Raw genomic sequence first — 19,242 nt, forward strand, 5'->3', positions numbered from 1 at the left:
TGCTGCAGGGACTTGCTTCCATTCAGCCACAAGATCATTAGTGACGTCGGGCACTGATGTTGGGCGATTAGGCCTGGCTCGTTCCAATTCATCCCAAAGGTGTTCGATGGGGTTGAGGTCAGGGCTCTGTGCAGGCCAGTCAAGTTCTTCCACACCGATCTCAACAAACCATTTCTGCATGGACATTGCTTTGTGCATGGGGGCATTGTCCTTCTGAAACAGGAAAGGGCCTTCCCCCAACTGTTGCCACAAAGTTGGAAGCACAGAATCGTTTAGAAAGTCATTGTATGCTTTAGCGTTAAGATGTCCCTTCACTGGAACAAAGGGGCCTAACCCAAACCATGAAAAACAGCCCCAGGCCATTATTCCTCCTCCACCAACCTTTACATTTGGCACTATGCATTATGGCAGGTAGCATGCTCCTGGCATCCTGCAAACCCAGATTCAGCCATCGGGACTGCCAGATGGTGAAGCGTGATTTGTCACTCCAGAGAACGCGTTTCCACTGCTCCAGAGTCCAATGGCGGCGAGCTTCCCACCACTCCAGCCGACACTTAGCATTGCACATGGGTGTGTGTGTGGCTGCTTAGCCATGGCAACCCATTTCATGAAGCTCCTGACGAACAGTTCTTGTGCTGATGTTGCTTCCAGAGGCAGTTTGGATCTCGGTAGTGAGTGTTGCAACCGAGGACAGATCATTTTTACACACTTCAGCAATCGCTGGTCCCATTCTGTGAGTTTGTGTGGCCTACCATTGCACAGCTGAGCCGTTGTTGATCCTAGACGTTTCCTCTTCACAATAACAACACTTAGTTGACCGAGGCAGCTCCAGCAGGGCAGAAATTTGACGAACTGACTTGCTGGAAAGGTGGCATCCTATGACGGTGCCACGTTGAAAGCCACTGAGCTCTTCAGTAAGGCCATTCTAATACCAATGTTAGTCTATGGAGATTGCATGGCGGTGTGTTCGATGTTATACACCTGTCAGCAACGGGTGTGGCTGATATAGCCGAATCCACTAATTTGAAGGGGTGTCCACATACTTTTTTATATAGAGTGTACATGCTCTGCTCTGAGTTAGGATGTTTTGAACACAGGGATGTGTTGTGGCACCCTCTAGTGTTTGGCGCAGGGGAATAAAAAATAAATAAACAGTGTTACTGTACTTACACTATGTGTATGGGCCTCCCATTAGACATACACAGTAGCACATAGTAAGCAATGTATGACACGTTGATAATCATTGAATATACATTCCCACGTAATGTTTTCTTATCAGCATGCACAGTTTATGTAGATCAGAGTTCTCCAACTCTAGGGAGCTACTGGATGTGCAGGCTTTTCAACTCAAAACAGTTCTCTATCCATCATTTTGTGACTTTTTGATGCTCCCTGATTGTCTAGCTTTCAATTCGATGATTATTAGCGAGCTGGACACAGTCAAGAACACTTATGTATGTAGGTCCATTTTAATTTCTACACAATTTTACATTTTGTTTTAGTAATTTTAAAGTATATTGAGTTTGTTCCCCCCCCCAAAAAATATATATTTATATTGTTTTTTAAAAACTCAAACCACCCGCGGGCTGGATTGGACCTTCTCGCAGGCCGGATCTGGGCTCTGGGCCGGACGTTTGACACGTGCCATATGCCAACCAGTGATTTTTTTTCAAACGCTTAAAGTATTTATGAATCTCTTTGAAATGCTCATGGATGTGTATTTGGTTCATACATACATTAAATGCCTGTTTCTTGACCCATATTTGTGTAGAAAACTGTTTTTCAGAGTTGAAAGTGTAACTAACATTTTCTTGTTATCCATGAAAACATACATGAAATGAGTTGCAAAATGAATAGGAAATATAGTCAAGATGTTGACAAGGTTATAAATAATGACTTTTATTTGAAATAATGGTGTCCTTCAAACTTTGCTTTCGTCAAAGAATCCTCCATTTCAGGAAATGACTGCCTTGCAGACCTTTGGCATTTTAGTTGTCAATTTGTTGAGATAATCTGAAGATATTCCACCCCATGCTTCCTGAAGCACCTCACACAAGTTGGATTGGCTTGATGGGCACTTCTTACGTACCATACGGTTAAGTGGCTCCCACAACAGCTCAATAGGGAGATCCGGTGACTGTGCTGGCCACTCCATTATAGACAGAATACCAGCTGACTGCTTCTTCTCTAAATAGTTATTGCATAGTTTGGAGCTGTGCTTTGGATCATTGTCCTGTTGTAGGAGGAAATTAGCTCCAATTAAACACAGTCCACAGGATATGGCATTGCGTTGCAAAATTAAGTGACAGCCTTCCTTCTTCAAGATCCCTTTTACCCTGTACAAATCTCCCACTTTACCACCATCAAAGCACCCCCAGACCATCACATTGCCTCCACCATGCTTCACAGATGGCGTCAAACACACCTCCAGCATCTTTTCACTTTGTCTGCGTCTCAAGAATGTTCTTCTTTGTAATCCAAACACCTCAAACTTCGTCTGTCCAAAACACTTTTTTTCCAATCTTCCTCTTTCCAGTGTCTTGTGTTCTTTTGCCCATCTTTTCTTTTTATTGGCCAGTCTGAGATATGGCTTTTTCTTTGCAACTCTACCTAGAAGTCCAGCATCCTGGAGTCGCCTCTTCAATGTTGACATTGAGACTGGTGTTTTGTGGGTACTATTTAATGAAGCTGCCAGTTGAGGACTTGTGAGGCGTCTGTTTCTCAAACTAGACACTCTAATGCACTTGTCCTATTGCTCAGTTGTGCACCGGAGCCTCCCACTCCTCGTTCTATTCTGGTTAGAGCCAGTTTGAGTTATTCTGTGAAGGGAGTAGTACACAGCGTTGTATGAGATCTTCAGTTTCTGGGCAATTTCTTGCATGGAATAGCCATTCATTTCTCAGAACAAGAATAGACTGACGAGTTTCAGAAGAAAGTTATTTATTTCTGGCCATTTTGAGCCTGTAATCGAACCCACAAATGCTGATGCTCCAGATACTCAACTAGTCTAAAGAAGGCCAGTTTTATTGCTTCTTTAATCAGAACAAATCAGACTTTATTTGTCACATGCGCCGAATACAACAAGTGTAGACTTTACCGTGAAATGCTTACTTACAAGCCCTTAACCAACAGTGCAGTTCAAGAAGAAGAAAATATTTACCACAGTATTTTCCACAACAGTTTTCAGCTGTGCTAACATAATTGCAAAAGGGTTTTCTAATCATTAATTAGCCTTTTAAAATGATAAACTTGGATTAGCTAACACAACGTGCCATTGGAACACAGGAGTGATGGTTGCTGATAATTGGCCTCTGTACGCCTATGTAGATATTCCATTTAAAAAAATCTACCGTTTCGAGCTACAATAGTAATTTACAACATTAGCAATGTCTACACTGTATTTCTGAACAATTTAATGTTATTTTAATGGACCATTTTTTTCTAATTTCTAAGTCACCCCAAACTTTTGAATGGTAGTGTACATAGCAATAATATTAGAGCCACATTCGGATGTGAGACATTTGTAAATTATTGCTCGCTCTCTCTAACTTACACTTAGATGTTCTGTTTCTGTTAGGTTTTAGCTATGTGTCAGCTTTTCTTTCAAAGACAAGGACGTTTCTAAGTGACCCCAAACTTTTGAACGGTAGTGTACATCACTGTTGGGCAAAATAGTATGATTGCATGTTTTTAAATGGAGAATGACATTCTCACCTAAAAGACCCATAAAGAACTGAAACACTAATGGAAGCTACAGGCTGAGACACATTGTTTTAACAATGAGGAAACATTTAGTCAACTTCAACCGTTCTCCAAGAATCTGCTGAATTTCCTCTATAATTCATTCAGCTAAAAGACTGGAACATTCCCCATATTTTCTTTTGTGCATCTTTTTATGTATGAGGTAACGGTCAGCTTAAACACATTTGGTGGCAGCGATGGGAAGACCCACGGTTTAAACCTTTTAACATTTTCAACCAAAAGGTTTTCATGTCAGGACAGTGTACATCTAACTTTCTAACACTGACGTCAAGAACATGTTCAGTGTGAAGAAAACGTTTTGAAACTAGGTTGCACCACCTGAACATGTCCAAATGTTTTTTTTTCTGTTACAAAAACATTTTGCTCGGTTGTGCCATACTGAATATGACCCAGCTGTCTGGATTTTGCTACATTATTCTCATCAGAATGAGAAAGTGTCATCATGTATGCGTATATCTTGTTTCACCAGTCAGTGTGTCATAACGAGGGCATCAAGTGCAGTGCAACCCTGACAAATGTCATCCCGAATACAGGGACGTACTGGGAACAGGAATCTGCCCGTGGTATGGACCAGCCTATCTGGCATTTGCCGGAACTGCACTATGAGAAAATGCTCTTGTGGACTCATTGAGAAAACTATTGAGAAAATATTGTTGAAATACATTGGGGAGGGGGGGGTTACTGTCAAAATAACCCTACTCATGCCACCATCTCACCCAAAAAGCAGGGGCAGAACGACAGATTTGTACCTTGTCAGCTCGGGGGTTTGAACTCGCAACCTTCCGGTTACTAGTCCAACGCTCTAACCACTAGGCTACGCTGCCGCCCCAATGACAGTGTGAATGACACTGAAATGGCTGTGGGAATAATGGTCACCCCCCCCCGCCCAGGTATTCAGTTCCCACTGGCTTGCAAAATTCTAGGGTTGCAAAATGCCCTGTTTTTCTAGAATGATCACTGAAATTAGAAGGAATCTTCCAACTGAGATTTCTGGAAAAACAGGTCATTATTGGAATTTTGCAACCCTAGGTTTAGCACTGCATGTTAATTGACATCCCGACCAGAGGGGGCACCGAAGAGCTAATCTTTACATAATCTGGATAGATCAACAACAACACCCACCGCTTAGGTGGGTCTCATCCATATCATCTGAAGATCAATCGCATTGTACAGCAGGCGACCCAGCTCTGAGCCGACTCCCATCAACATGCAAGGAGAGAAGCCTCCCTCCACCGATAGGTCAGCCCGGTCTCTTACCGGTCTTTGCGGTCCAATAGGACGGCCTGACGGGAGTGAATGACAGGGCGACATGGCGGGGCTTCCCCCACTTCGTCTGGAGGCTTCCTCCTCAGTGAGTGTGAGCATGCCCCGGCTGCTGTTGGTTGTGAGGGTCGTCTTGGGTCGCACCACCATCTCCGCCCCTAAAACAAAGGATTGGTTAGGAATATACTACCCTTTTCACACTATCATGCCAACCCGAACCAAACTGTGATGGGTTGAATATTTAATTTTGACATTTTCCTTTTCAGCATGGTTCTGCTTGTGGAAGATGCATAACCAGGTCAGCTCAGTACAAATGGTTCGCTTCGGCTCAGTAGTGGGAAAAGTGTTTTCTGGATTAAGTCAAACGTCAAACAATATTTGAACATGAGAGGAGAGATGAGCATCATCGTCAACACAGCACAACTTGTACAGAATAGAACTGAATACAACAGAACCGAATAGAATGGAACAGAATTGAACTGACTGAAATTGCACATCATTGAATGTACATAAAACCTCCAGGCCCACCTCCTCCCCGCAGCCTCCTCCTCTCCTCTCCCTCCTCCAGGGGCCTCAGCTCCTCAGGCTCCTCATCGGTGGTGCCCGACGTGGTGGGCTGGAAGTCCCTCAGCTCTGTCTCCTTGTCGATGATCACCCACTCCTTGCTATCAAAGTCTTCTTCCTCTGCCAGCGGCACCGATCTGATAAAGGCATTACTGTGGGCTTCCTGGTCCACAGACGCCACTGAGCCCTCGCCGTGCCTCCCGCGCTGCAGGCCGCAGTCCACAGACAGCATCATGGCCGGCTGGGACGAGTACACGTGGCGTGAGGGCGATCCCAAGATATCCATGCGGGACCTGATACTGTGGCACACAGATGTGTACAAATACATTCACACAGGTACAAGCACGAGGACGTACAAGGGCACATAGACACACAAGCATGCACAAACGAATGCACACACACAAAACCCACACATTAAGTATTGAATTAAGTATTAAAGTGGAGGGCTATAATAGATAGGCTTATAGCAGTTTCACAGACCCTAACCCAAAGGACTTTCCTGGAACACCTAAGAGACTTTAATGTAGCTAGGTACAATACTAAATGTATTTTAGTACAATGTACTTCCTGGTTAACTACATTACTTTAAATACTACTAAACTAAAAGCTAGTACAGGTTTGGAACTAATACTAGAGCTGGTTTGTTGTGGTCACCTTTGGCCGTATCCGTCAACGCCCCTCCCATCAGCGGCCGACATGCGGTCTGACTCAGGGCTGTTGATGCGGCGGTACCGGAGCGAGCGCACCTGGCCACTGGGGGACTCGGGGGCCCCTCCTGCCCGGCACGGAGACATGGGACAGGCCCCTCTGCTGGGTTCATCCCCCTCCTGTGCCCCCTGCAGACACAGAGGGGAGAGGAGAGGAGGAGACGGGAGGGGAAAGGAGAGACAGGAGGCCACGATGATGTATGCTAAACAGTAATTCATTCTAAAATGTGTCTATTACCACTGCTAGGAGTTTAAAGGGTAGGCCTTCGTCTGTCTGGTGTACACATTTTCTGTCTGGATGTCCATCTCTGCCTGTGCATCTCTCTGTCCGTCTATCATCCTCTACCCAGCCAACCATCAATCCATCCCATATTTTTCATGAATCAAAAATGCTAAAAATACTATCAACAAACAGTATAAGCCATGCTAAAACATCTACATGAATGCCATCCTACCATCTACGGGCCATTGTGGTGAGACCAGGCCATACAGTAATATGTTGTGGTCTCCTTCCCCTCATTCCTCCCCCTTACTCACCTTGCCCAGGCTGATCCTGAGTTTGTTGCGGTTGAAGTCGGTGTCCTCCCATCCCTCGCCCTTAGCAGTTGTCTGGCCACCGCCCCCCTGGCGGCTCCCACCGGGGGGCAGGGCCGGAGGGGCGTTCTCTTGGTCGCTGAGGTGCTCGTCCTGGAGCACGTTCTCCGTGTTCTCCCTCTGGAGGTCTACGGGCACCGGGGTGTTGAGGGCTCTGGAGGAGAAGATGGATGGGAGTGGGGGGATGGGTTCAGGTTTAATCAGTTGATTAAGAGCAGTGGGGGCCCAATGATGTATACAATGTATATGAATGTATATAATAAACACATGTATATAACACCTATATGTGAATATGTCCACTGGTTGTGCAGGTTTTTGTTCCTGCCCTACTCTATTCCAAAATGTTTTTTTATTTCCTGAATTAAGCATGCACTTAATTAATGCACTTTGTACAGGCAACCCTCAAAGTTCAGTAAACATCTATTTACATATCTATTTATTCAGTGAAACATTAATTGTAAACTGGTATATCAAATGCCTTACAGCCTAGTTTAGAATTCAATATCATGCATTTCAAAGGGTTTGGGGATGAGCAGTGTGGCAGTAGCCTCGAGGTGTGACAGCAATACTGATGGACACAACCTGTCATCTCTCTCTGTTCACATTCCCTACTTTGTGCACTACTTTTGACCAGAGGCCTATGGGCCCTGGTCAAAGGGCACTACATAGGGAATAGGGTGCCATTTAGGATAGTGTCTCAGTGTGTGATGACGACCAAAAGACGAATGATGTCTCCAGAGATAAGGATGTCGTGTTCGCAGGGAAGTCATGCAGCTGTGTGTAGTGTGTGTGTGTGTGTGTGTAGTGTGTGTGTGTGTGTGTGTGTGTAGTGTGTGTGTCTGAATGTGTGTAGTGTGTGTGTGTCTGAATGTGTGTGCGTGTGTGTGTGTCTAGGCGGGCTGAACAGTAAAGAGCTTCAAACAAAACAGTCATCAGAGAGAGAGTGAGAGAGAGAGAGAACATCAAAAGGATATATTTGGGTGAGTGAGTCAAACAATAGCTCCCATGAAAGATGTATAAAAGACAGATTAAAAATAGAGCACTGTGACTGTATCACGTTGTGGAACATTCAGGATCTAATATTTTGTACCATTGCCTTGTGTATTGATCCTGTAAATGTCAAGTGTCAAATACAGACAACTGGTGAAAAATACTCTAGGATTAAAGGAAGACCAGAAATATGACATCATCGTACACAATGGGGAAACTTTCTGCTTACAAAAACCCACAACTACAAAATGTGAATCTGCCAAGATGGCCTCTATTGGCTCTTCCCACGTGGGCACGCCTCAAGGTAGGGCATTTCAGCTGGCACATTTACATTGATGTGAACACTGAAATGTTGATGAACGGACACTGTCCGTGTTAACACTAGAATCACTAAAGCAGTAATTTTGACTGCTCATTCATATCATCACAAACAGAACTGGAGTTATAACCAGGTTTAGGAAGGCATCTCATTTTTTGAATGGTTTTCCACTGTTACCCCCTCTTCTCCCGACAGTGGAAGGTGCCGTGCCCAGTTGATAATCACACAGATAATTGTCTCAAAATTGAACCGAAACAATACCGAAACTAATTTCACACTTATACCAGCAGATTAAATATATTAAGTAAAGTTTGCTGCGGGAGAAAGGGGGAGAATGGGTGAGTTGATGAGCGAAGGGAAGTGAACGGTGCATAATTATGTAATTACCAATTGTGAATGAAGAACTGGGCGGGAAATTCTATTGTAATGGTATATTCTAATTATAATCTGAAAATGGTAAAGTATATGCTCTATATCAGTTCACCAAATCCAAGCAGTTTTATCAGTCCACTCTGACCTACTTGGAGTACACTGTGAGAGTGTGCGTAATATACAATGGCAAGAAGATAAAGACGAATGGATGCACATGCTGCGTTAAGCACTGCTACTAGATCTGAATGAAAATGACTCAGATGGTGGGAGGAAAAATCTTGGATTATTCTTCAGATTCTGAACCTCGGCATGAACCTACACCTCCGAGGCCTAAGCGCAAAAAAAAGCCAGAAGGATGCTCACTCAGCAGGAGCCCACGCCACCATTAAATAAATATTATTCCAATTTTACCTTATTCATTTTTGCGATATCATATATGAAATTGATTAATTACACTGTCAGAGTGTTGCAGTCAGAGTCACTGCTCATTAGCTTGAAGGGGGTTCTCTTGAGGCCCAGTGGTTCTAGTGTTCAGTAAAATGCAAGCAGAAAGTTGCCCTGCGGTGTATGATCATGTAAATATGGTGGACTCTCCTTTTAATCCTAATGGTAAATATATCAGGGTCCTTACCCCACAATGGCGACGGTGGGCCGTGTGTTGTGCTGTGGTTGGGTCGAAGCGGTTGTTGACTGTGTGGAGTCTGTCCCTCCTTTCTCCCAATCAAACGGCTCATTTTCCATGATGATGCGCTCCTTCATGCTGTTCTCAAACACCGACATCAGCAGCTGGGAAATAAAATAAATTTGACTTTGGGTGCATCCCAAATGGCACCCTAATCTTTCAAATACACCCTATTCCCTTGACCAGACCAGCAGTCGGCCAATAGAAAACAACTCCAAATGAGACTCTGGTGGTGTCCAAATTGCACCCTATTTCCTTTACACTGTAGTGTACCTCTCTGGTCAAAGTAGTGCAGTAATAAATAAGAAATAAGTTGTAATTTTAGATGCAATTTTGTTAATGGAAATAGCACAGGGAGTACTAGGAAGCATTGATGAAGTCAACATATCAGTTTGTGTGAACATACAAAAAAGTCCCCGCAATTAGTGGCCAGTCAAAAAAAAAGAAAGAAAAAAAGAGACGTTTGTGGGAGTATTTCAAAACACTTTCAAAGTACTTTCCTTGTTCTCTATACTGTGATGGTACCTGATAATCCGGCTTGGTGTAGTAGTCAAGGCCCAATACATGGTCGAGGAAGATATGAAACTCTGAAGGCATGTGTTTCAGCAGCATCCTATGGTCATATCGCTCTTTTATCTGCCCAACTTGCTCCTGCGCAAAACAGAAGAAAAAAAACAGATTTGTTTTATTTTATTTTATTTATTTGCTTGTCATTCAGTGGCTGAAACCAAACCAGTCCCCCTCCATTTGCCCATTGCGCCATATGCACAAGTGTCCGAAAGCTGATGGGATGAAAATGATCACGGGTGTAGGGGCAAATTAGATCATCCTATATGCCACTTCGACAGAGCCAACACACGCTGGGATATTTGGAGTTTACACAATTTCATCTGATTTCGAGGCACTACTCATATTACAAATGAAATACCTAGAAATACCGACTAAATGAAATGTTTAATTGTTACTAACATTGTGTTGAAAGAAAAAGAAGATCCAAAAAGGCTTGCGTTTTGTTCATCTTGCATATTTGATTATTTGACTTTAACGATTCGCTAGAAATACAGTGGGTCTGTCGTGGACGAGTGAAGGGACTCTACCTTGTCCTTGATTTTCCGCCATGGTAGCTGTCCAACTGCAAATTCCACCAACATGTAAAATAAAGACCATAGGTCATCATGGCGTCCCATTTCCTGGGGAGAGAAAAAATGAAAGTAGAGATTACGAATGATATCTTCTTCCACGCTAAATCGTTTCAATTAGTACAGTATACCCTTAATTGTCACGACTCCTACCGGGTGGTGGTGGTCGTCGTCACCGGCCTACTAGCTGCCACTGATCCTTTCCCTGTTTATTAGTTACACCTGTGTTTAATTAGGTTTATTAGTGGGGCTTTTTTATCCAGCAGGCCCGCCTACTGGGTGTGCGGGATTATTCTCTGTGTACATTTTGTACACGACTGTAGGTCACGGTTGTCCGTGGATGTGTGTATTTTCTGGACTGTTTAGTTCCCCGTGTTTTGGGACATTTGTTTGGGTTGGCGTCGTTTTCACCTGTGTGGTGAATTAAAAGTATCGCTACCCTGAACTCTCTGTTTCCTGCGCCTGACTTCTTCCTCCACTACACCCCGGGCATTACATTAATAGTGCCAAACCTAAAGTTGCCCCCATAGAGATCCTATTAAATTACTAGAGGGGGTATGTATTGTAATTCCTTATTCTATGGTTGCCTGACACCTTTTTATAGTACAACAACACAATAAACACGTTTATTTCAAAGAGCAAATTTGGCAGAATACATTTTCCAGCATATCATTTCGACAACATAAACATAGTTGTTTACTTTGTTTTTATGTGCGTTGACTGAGGCATATCGAACAGTTCCTCGAAAACCTGCGACAGTTCTCGGCTGAAAGGAAACAAAAGGGAACAGTATTAGTGACGGACCAATATCAAGATGCACATACTTCAACGTCTTGGAAAAATGACATTTCTAACACATCCTCCTTCTAGGTTTCTCCCTACTGCTCACTCTCCAAAATTGGTTTTAAAAACGAACTATTCCAATCTAATAAACACTAAAACATTTTTTTTGGTTTTTACTTAAATGGGAAGTAAATAGTAACAATTAACATTTACACTAGCATTCATCTCGCATCTGTTAGCGCCAAATAACCAGGACACAACAGCTACATAGAGGATACATGCAATACAATACATGCTAAATTTGACCTTGCAAATTCGATCTGACATACAGGTAATATCCATGCTTTTGTTGCCGCCATTTAGTGCCGTAGAGGAGCTATGGATGCTTACTGTAAACAAAGTGAATCTAAATTGTATAAATCAAATAAAAACGAAATAATAAAGTAGCCAGAAACATAAGTGAGGGGTCACACCAGGCATCTGTACACTAATCCTACTAAAAGCTCATGAATTCATGTCTGCGTGTGTTCGGCTCAGTAAGCGACTTGTGTTAAACCATTATGGTATTATACTGTAGTGGAGCTAAATTTCATTTTAATCCAGTCAATATCAATAAGCAATATTCAATTAACTTGCATTTAAATAATTCAATAACTCCTTTATTCTTTCAAACGTTTTCCTAAATGTCGATTCATCTCCTGAACTGACAATCTGAAAACTTCTAAATAGAATTGCGCCTCTCTAGCTTATTTTAGTAACTCAATCTCTTGTGAGTTTGGCTTGGGATGGCAGTATCAGTGGTGCGGCACATGCTGTTCGTTCTCCCATTACCCTCGTAGTTTGCTGGTGCCATGACCTTCGCTCCGGGGGGAGCAGACTGAACGCTCACGGTCGAGTCCCACGGTCATTTATCGAACACTGAGTACTGAGCCCTCGGAGGTAGACAGTGGGGCTGTATCCAGAATGGCACTATTTGGGACGCATCCTATGTTTAGATTTGACAGCGAGGGATGCCCCGTTATTGTCAACAATGACACCAACTGTGCTCTCAGCTGGTTATTACAGAGAGAAGGCTGCCTGTCTGCCGATTCACTCTGTCCTAAACAAGCAATTAACTTAATGCTTCTTCGGCGACAAGGAGAAGCTGCTTCAGACTGAATTAGAGTGCGCAGTTCGCTGTGTGTAAGAACCTTAAGGGGAATTCTGAGCCTCTACCTTGTGACCTTGAGAAACGTCCACATTGCACTAACTTACGCTTAGATCTTCTGTTGCTTTCAAGTTTCTATTCCTTGTCGACGGCGTATGCATCAGAACCAGGGCCCTACTCTGACACATAGCTAAAACCTAAAAGAAACAGAACATCTAAGTGTAAGTTAGAGAGAGCGAGTAATAATGTACAAATGTCTTACATCCGAAAATCATTGCTATGTAGATAGATCCATTTATAGCTGTTGCGATGTAAAATAGTTGCCAGCAGCAATAACGGGGTCCTAGCAATAGAAACAGTAACCATTGACATGAGTGTAACAGAAAGGTCGAAAGTGGGTGTCCTTAGTGTGACCCCTCTGCTCTGAGGAGAACAGAAAGCTTGGTGACCACACTCACGTCACTCTGTCACCATGCGCGTGACAGCCATGGCGGAGCAAGGATCTGATGGAGAAACGGGTTGGAGCATGCACTTCAAAATCAAATGTCCAAAAGGAACTGTAAAACACAAAACAAAGGCAGGCACTGAAACAAAATGAATGAATAAATGTAAGGAAATGTCAAATAAATAGGCACACATCACATAGGAAAACAGTGACATTCATGAGGTCCAAATTACACACGGTAATGGCAGTAACTTGTCAAACATTTTCTATGGGCTTTTATGTAATAGAGACAGAACTATATATACACTATAAGTAATGTCCTTGCTGACCACCAATGGCCACAATTCTGGCTGAAATATTTTTAAAATGTATGTACATGTGTATCAACTTCCTGTAACAATCACATTCTGGCTTACAACATCGCACATTCAGAAAGCGTTTCAGTTTGATTTTTGGGAACTGCTGGTGAGTGGGGACCTTACTTTTTCAAGTTTCAAAACACTGCATCCCATTTTATCACCTACTGTAGGTATGCAAGTGGATTGAGTGTTATCCTATCCAAGAGGCAATAACGTGCATGAAACAGCCTTAATTATACCTATATAGTGGTGTTATATAGTCCGTAATAACAGATTATTACAAGTTACAACACACAAAACATGATAGACGTAATACATGTAGGGCCGGTTTCCCAGACACAGATTAGGCCTAGTCTTGAACTGAGAAGCACTTTTTAATAGTGAATGCGTTTTCGTCTAGAAACAGACTTAATCTGTTTACACATAAAACTCCCTGAATAGGGACCTAATCCTGCAGCATTATATACTCAAGACAGTAAACCAGCTTCAATAGAATAAAAATGTGTTAAAACAATACATTTTGGCAGCTGATATGTAGAGTATTTGTAGTTTGACGGATGCCTCAAGATAAAGCTAACTCTGAAAGCATTTTTGTCCAGCAGCACCTGATATATATATATCAATGTGTGAATATGAAAACGCCCCATGAGTTTCCAAACCCATCAACATTTAACACGCCCCTAAACCTGCTACTCAGTTACTGCATAAAGGACAGAGACATGTTATGGGAAATGAATTAGCATGCCATAATCTCTACATTAAATCATTATTTTCCACTTCTCAGCAGCAGACATGGAAAACAAGATTTCTGAGAAACGCATGATGCCACGAGAGGAAAAATAGCTCCGCTATTTATTACCCACAATGATTTATTCAGTTATCAGGGAAGGAAAGTGAGGGAAGATCCCTCTTCATTGAGGAGAGAACACTACAGTATGTAGCAGCTGGTAGGTCATTCACTGCACAAGCACTGGATGCTAAAGGCTACATGCGAACAAATATGCTTTGTGGCAAATGGCTGGGGGCTGACGGCTATGTGCTAACAAATATGCTTTGTGGCTATTTTCTGGGGGCTAATGGCTACATGCTAACAAATGTGCTTTGTGGCTTCTGGCTGGGGGCTAACGGCTATGTGCTAACAAATATGATTTATGGGTAAGGGGCTGACATAGTGGCAAGGTGAAGGTCATTTGGACTGGAGAGGCCCCTGACACTTCCTTCCCTGGAGATCTGGCTGCCTCAGGGTAGGAGAGAGGCATACACTGCTATTTGTCAGGGACTGGGGGAAGAGGGAGATGAAGGGAGATGGAATGAGAAGGAGGGAGGGAAGCAGGGGTAAAGAACGAGAGACAGACATGGAAGCAGGGGGTGTTAAATAAAGCAAGATGGAGAGACAAACAGGGACGGTGAGAGAGAGAGACTTGCATTCATCACAAATCAATGAGCTGAAGCTGACTCAGCTGTACTGGCTAGAAGAAGAAAAAATCAGAGAGCAAGAGAAGGGGAAAAGGAGAAGGGGAGCGGGGGATGGGGGTAAAGGGGGAGCGATGCCTCGGGGCATCGCCCACTGACGCATGCATGCAAATAAAATATTCATCTCACGCTGCTGCACTCACAGAGCTCCAAACACAGAGAGAGGGGGGGGGGATGCATGAGGACACAGAGTGGTAGAGCCAGAGATATGAGGGAGGGGGAGAGGAGAGGGAGGGAGGGAGGGAGAGGGGAAGTGGCAGAGAGAAATAGAGGAGAGCAGATAGTGACTGAGTCAAAGAGATGAGAGTGGGAAATCAATGTAGAAATGTAGAAGGGAATGTAGAAGGGGCAAGAGTGGGAAGGAGAGAAGATAGAAGTTACCTGAAAGAGTCTAGTGAAAAGGAGGGGAGAGGTGAAGAGGAAAGAAGGGAGGGGAGGAAAAAGAAGAGACATAAAGGGGAAGAAGAGTCCAGTGGAGAGGAGGATGAATGCATAAGCAATTGATTAGAGGGAGAAAAAAAGGAGAGGAGGTGAAAGTGCTAGAAGAGATTAAGAGAGATAAAAGGAGACAGGGAGAAGTTGGGAGAGGAGGAAATTACAGGATGGAAGTGAAGAAGAAGAGAAGAAGAGGGAAGATCAAAGGAGGGAAGAAGAGGAGAGATTGAAAATGCAGTCAATAAGAGGGGATGGGAGAGGATGTATGGGACGGAGGAGCAAAGGGGAGGAGGGGAGAGGATGTATGGGACGGAGGAGCAAAGGGGGAGGAGGGGAGAGTTACTGTAAGAGTGGACGACTCATACTTGGAGTGAGCTAAAATAAGACAAGACACCACAGACTGAGAGAAAGCACTTTGGATACCTCTCTCTGGGATGAAGGTGTGTTTGTGTGTGCGCGCGCATTTGCTTATGAGAATGTGTTTGTGAGAGAGAGTGAGAGTGAGAGAGAGAGAGAAAAAAGAGATTGAGTGGTGAGTGGTGAGAGAGTGAGAGAGAGAGAGAAAAAAAAGAGATTGAGTGGTGAGAGAGTGAGAGTGAGAGTGAGTGAGAGAGAGAGAGAGAGAGAGAGAGAGAGAGAGAGAGTGAGTGAGAGAGAGAGAGAGAGAGAGTGAGAGAGTGAGAGAGAGAGAGAGAGAGAGAGAGTGTGTGTGTCGGAGAAAGGGGAGGTTAGTCCATCTTCGGCTTAGTTCCAGTCGCATATCCCCTGAGACTTTGATTAGCATGTAAACTAACTACAAAAGCCAGGGATTACTGTGTATGATGTGAATGACAAATAGGCTGAACATTTCAACTCAATTTGAAAATGATGGAGAGGCTTTCACTTGACACCGAAATTATTAAATAAGACTATGATATTGTAAATAAAAAGGGATTTCTGTGACATTTTAAAAGGCTGATAAAAATGACCAAAGCCTGTAGGAAATCTCATAAAAATTTTTTTTTAAGTGTCTGCTAAGTGGCATATCTTACAGTATATATTATATATTATCCAAACCATGGACTGGGCACAAACATAACCAATATGATCCATCCATTTTTAAGATGTCACTGTACTATCGTTAGCTAACACAACATAACCGATGTCATAAGCAGTCACTGGTTAATGCATTTTAACTGTCATCTGTTTGATTTTGTACATTACCGACAGGTTTCCCAAACCCAGATTAAACCTATTCCTGGATATCAAAGCACTTTCAATGGCGATTCTCCATTGAGCATATATTTTAGTCCGGTAATAGCTTTAATCTGGGTCCGGCAAACTGGCCCTAAACTTTTAACAAAAAAAGCCGATACCGCCAGGCATATTGGACAGATACCCATGTACACAAGGAGCAGTAAAACAAGGATTCAGATATTGTACAATGAATGAGCTCACTTGTGCATGAATTGTACTGCATTGCACCAAACCCAGGGTCTGAACGTAAACAAAAAAAGTACCAACGATGATAATATAGTCCAGCGATCCTCAAAATTCTGCATTGTGACCCACAACCTAGACAAGGTTCTTGTTCATTATGGCACAGACCCAACGGAAAACTTTTAAAATGTTTTGTAACACAAACTGAAAATGTGTGTTTGTTATTGGACAAATCCAGGTAATCCTTCCCTGTTTCAGTCTGTTTTCTTCTGTTTGCTGCCTGATGAGTACGACCCAGAGCTAGGAGCTAAGAGGATCTTAAAGTTCAGACACACCGGAAGGATTGACAGCATCGGCAGTCAATCTCTTTTGTGTTCACATAATTGAGCTAGATAGCTAAGGACACTGCACTAACTCAGCAGCTAACACTGGCAGCTGTTTTACAGACACTACCTAATCCATTGGGATTTAATTATAATGTTAGCACTAGCTACAGTGCTTAGCTAGCTTGGAGGAAGTAATTAGTGTTGCGTGCATTGCATCTGTGCACTTAGCTAACTACCATCCCATAGCCTACATTGCATATGAAGTGTGACTGCCTCGTCCGTGGATGTACAAAGAAAATGCCCCCCAAAATTAGGATTGGCTCAACGTCAAGTTGTTGGCCACTTACGAGCGTTGCGATTTGTAGGTTCGACGGCACGCAGCAGGTACCGCTTTTGTTCTAGCAAGAGAAGGAACGGCCTCCCACTGTGTTAAGTACCTATCAGCAGTCTATCGGCAGTGAGATTCTCAGTATTACATGCTTTAGGGTGGGTCATGTGACGTCATTGATCAGGACCCACCATTTAGGGAACACCGGGCGCGTTCCAGGTCTTGCTCATTTCTGTCGTGCTGAACATGGATATATCGTATTACCATTTCATAACGAGTCTCAGAGTAGGATGCTAAGTTAGAATCACGTTTGCCTTTTAGATCATAAATACATGGACGGGGGGACATGATCCTAGATCTGCTCTCCTACTCTGAGATGGTTTATAAATGATAGGCCCAGATGTTGGAATCTCAGACCTGCTAATCTGTGCAGCCTCACCATTGCAATAAAGATGACCTGGAACTTACCCACGAGCTGGACATTATTCTAATAACATCACAATAACATTGAACTGGGTGGCAGGTAGCCTAGCGGTTAGAGCGTTGGGCCAGTAAAGGTTGCTGGTTCGAATCCCCAAGCCGGCAAGGCTCTGTCGATGTGCCCTTGAGCAAGGCACTTAATGGATAAGAGCGTCTGCTAAATGACTCAAATGTAAAACTAACATTTTCGTAGGACAAACCAAAGCAAAGGAACAAAAGAGGAGACTTACAGGGCGGACTTCTCCAGTGGTATTGGTGTACTGCCGCGCGAGGCCGAAGTCCAACATGTAACACTTCCTCAAGGTCGAAGGCAGCCTTCCCATGGCGAAGTTTGACTGCAGAGAAAATACATGATTATTCAGTGCATTACAGATATGGTCGTGTGGCTCAGTCAGTAAGAGTGTGGGGCTACTGTAGCAACACCAAGGAACCATCACTGTGCCATTAGAGCTAGCCAGGAGGGGTGCTTGTTCTTAAGGGGGGGCATTGTTTGATGAAACATCGGCTATAGGACCATCCAAGAAGCCACAGATTGCCGTTGTGCCCTTGAGCAAAGCACTTAACCACTAACCTGCTCCAGGGGTGCTGTTCTGCTGCTCACCCAATGCTGTGTGTGTGTGTATGTGGTGTCTGTGATTGCGATTGAAATGAACCGATGGCAAAGAGACATTTCCGTTTTGATGGACAATACAGATGCAGTCTTTTTTCCATGCGTCACAGCAGAGCATTCCAACTCTAAAATACAGTGGTTAAATGGTCAATTAGAATGCAAAAATGACACATATTTGCATTTAAAAGCATTGTATTTTAGAATTAGCACTGATAACCCTTCATAAAGCTGTGGCATGCTGTGCCATGACACGTGCAACAAAAACAAGTCTGCATCTGTATGATACGTACCGGTTTGATATCTCGATGCAGGAAGCCAACAGAGTGGATGGCCTCTATAGACTCCAGGATCTGTTTCCCCAGGCGGAGCGTGGTACTCATGGTGAAAGTCCCCCGAGGCTGGCTCCTCCTCAGGTCCGCCAAATTGCGTCCCTGCTCCACCCCCCAAAACAAAACAACGCTCTGGGGTGAAGTTACCTCTAGGTACAGATCTAGGATCAGCTTCCCTCCCCCCAATCCTAAACTTAACCTTTGGTGGGGAAAATACAAATCAGTATTTAGAAGCAACCTCACCCTACTCCAGAAAACCAACCATATGTAAACAAACAGGTTTTGTGCGAAAGAACACAATTTCTTATCAGTATGGGACACCCAATCGCCTAGGTGTAATCATAGAATTCCATACAGAATCTTTATTTATTTCTTATCTGATGTCTGTGGGCCTAGTAACTGAGGCCTAGTAAAGATTTGTCATATCACTTAACATGCAATACCTATTAACATAGTGTTTGGGTTTCAAGTTTGGGGAAGCTAATTTTCACCATAAACATGCACCTTTATAATAAAGCATTCCATGCATCCTCGCATTTGCAGACTTACGTAAGACAGCCTACTATTCCTAATGTGATGATTTGATTGGATAGTCATAATTTAGGCTAATAATACAACTCAATCGCTGTTTGCAGAAAAGACTGTTCATTGCAGAGTGCAGTGGCGTTGAGTAGGCCTAGGTTTTTAAAATAATTTTTAAACATTGCAATATGCTT

The 19,242-nt window shown here is 43.4% G+C and overlaps 1 protein-coding gene across 1 annotated transcript in view; it reads right to left on the minus strand.

Moving 5' to 3' along the window:
* Window positions 1–19,242, minus strand: part of ttbk1a (tau tubulin kinase 1a) — a 46,452-nt gene that overhangs the window by 17,554 nt on the left and 9,656 nt on the right. Inside the window, exons 5-14 of the mRNA XM_065001595.1 lie at window positions 18,488–18,658; window positions 17,818–17,922; window positions 11,093–11,158; window positions 10,351–10,443; window positions 9,779–9,904; window positions 9,203–9,357; window positions 6,834–7,044; window positions 6,244–6,425; window positions 5,554–5,888; window positions 5,020–5,183 (exon numbers count right to left, since the gene is read on the minus strand). Of these exons, the coding sequence (XP_064857667.1) occupies window positions 5,020–5,183; window positions 5,554–5,888; window positions 6,244–6,425; window positions 6,834–7,044; window positions 9,203–9,357; window positions 9,779–9,904; window positions 10,351–10,443; window positions 11,093–11,158; window positions 17,818–17,922; window positions 18,488–18,658 (1,608 nt within the window). The remainder of the gene's footprint in view (window positions 1–5,019; window positions 5,184–5,553; window positions 5,889–6,243; window positions 6,426–6,833; window positions 7,045–9,202; window positions 9,358–9,778; window positions 9,905–10,350; window positions 10,444–11,092; window positions 11,159–17,817; window positions 17,923–18,487; window positions 18,659–19,242) is intronic.

Source organism: Oncorhynchus nerka, linkage group LG15 (assembly GCF_034236695.1).
Source record: "Oncorhynchus nerka isolate Pitt River linkage group LG15, Oner_Uvic_2.0, whole genome shotgun sequence".
Classification (NCBI taxonomy): Eukaryota; Metazoa; Chordata; class Actinopteri; order Salmoniformes; family Salmonidae; genus Oncorhynchus; species Oncorhynchus nerka.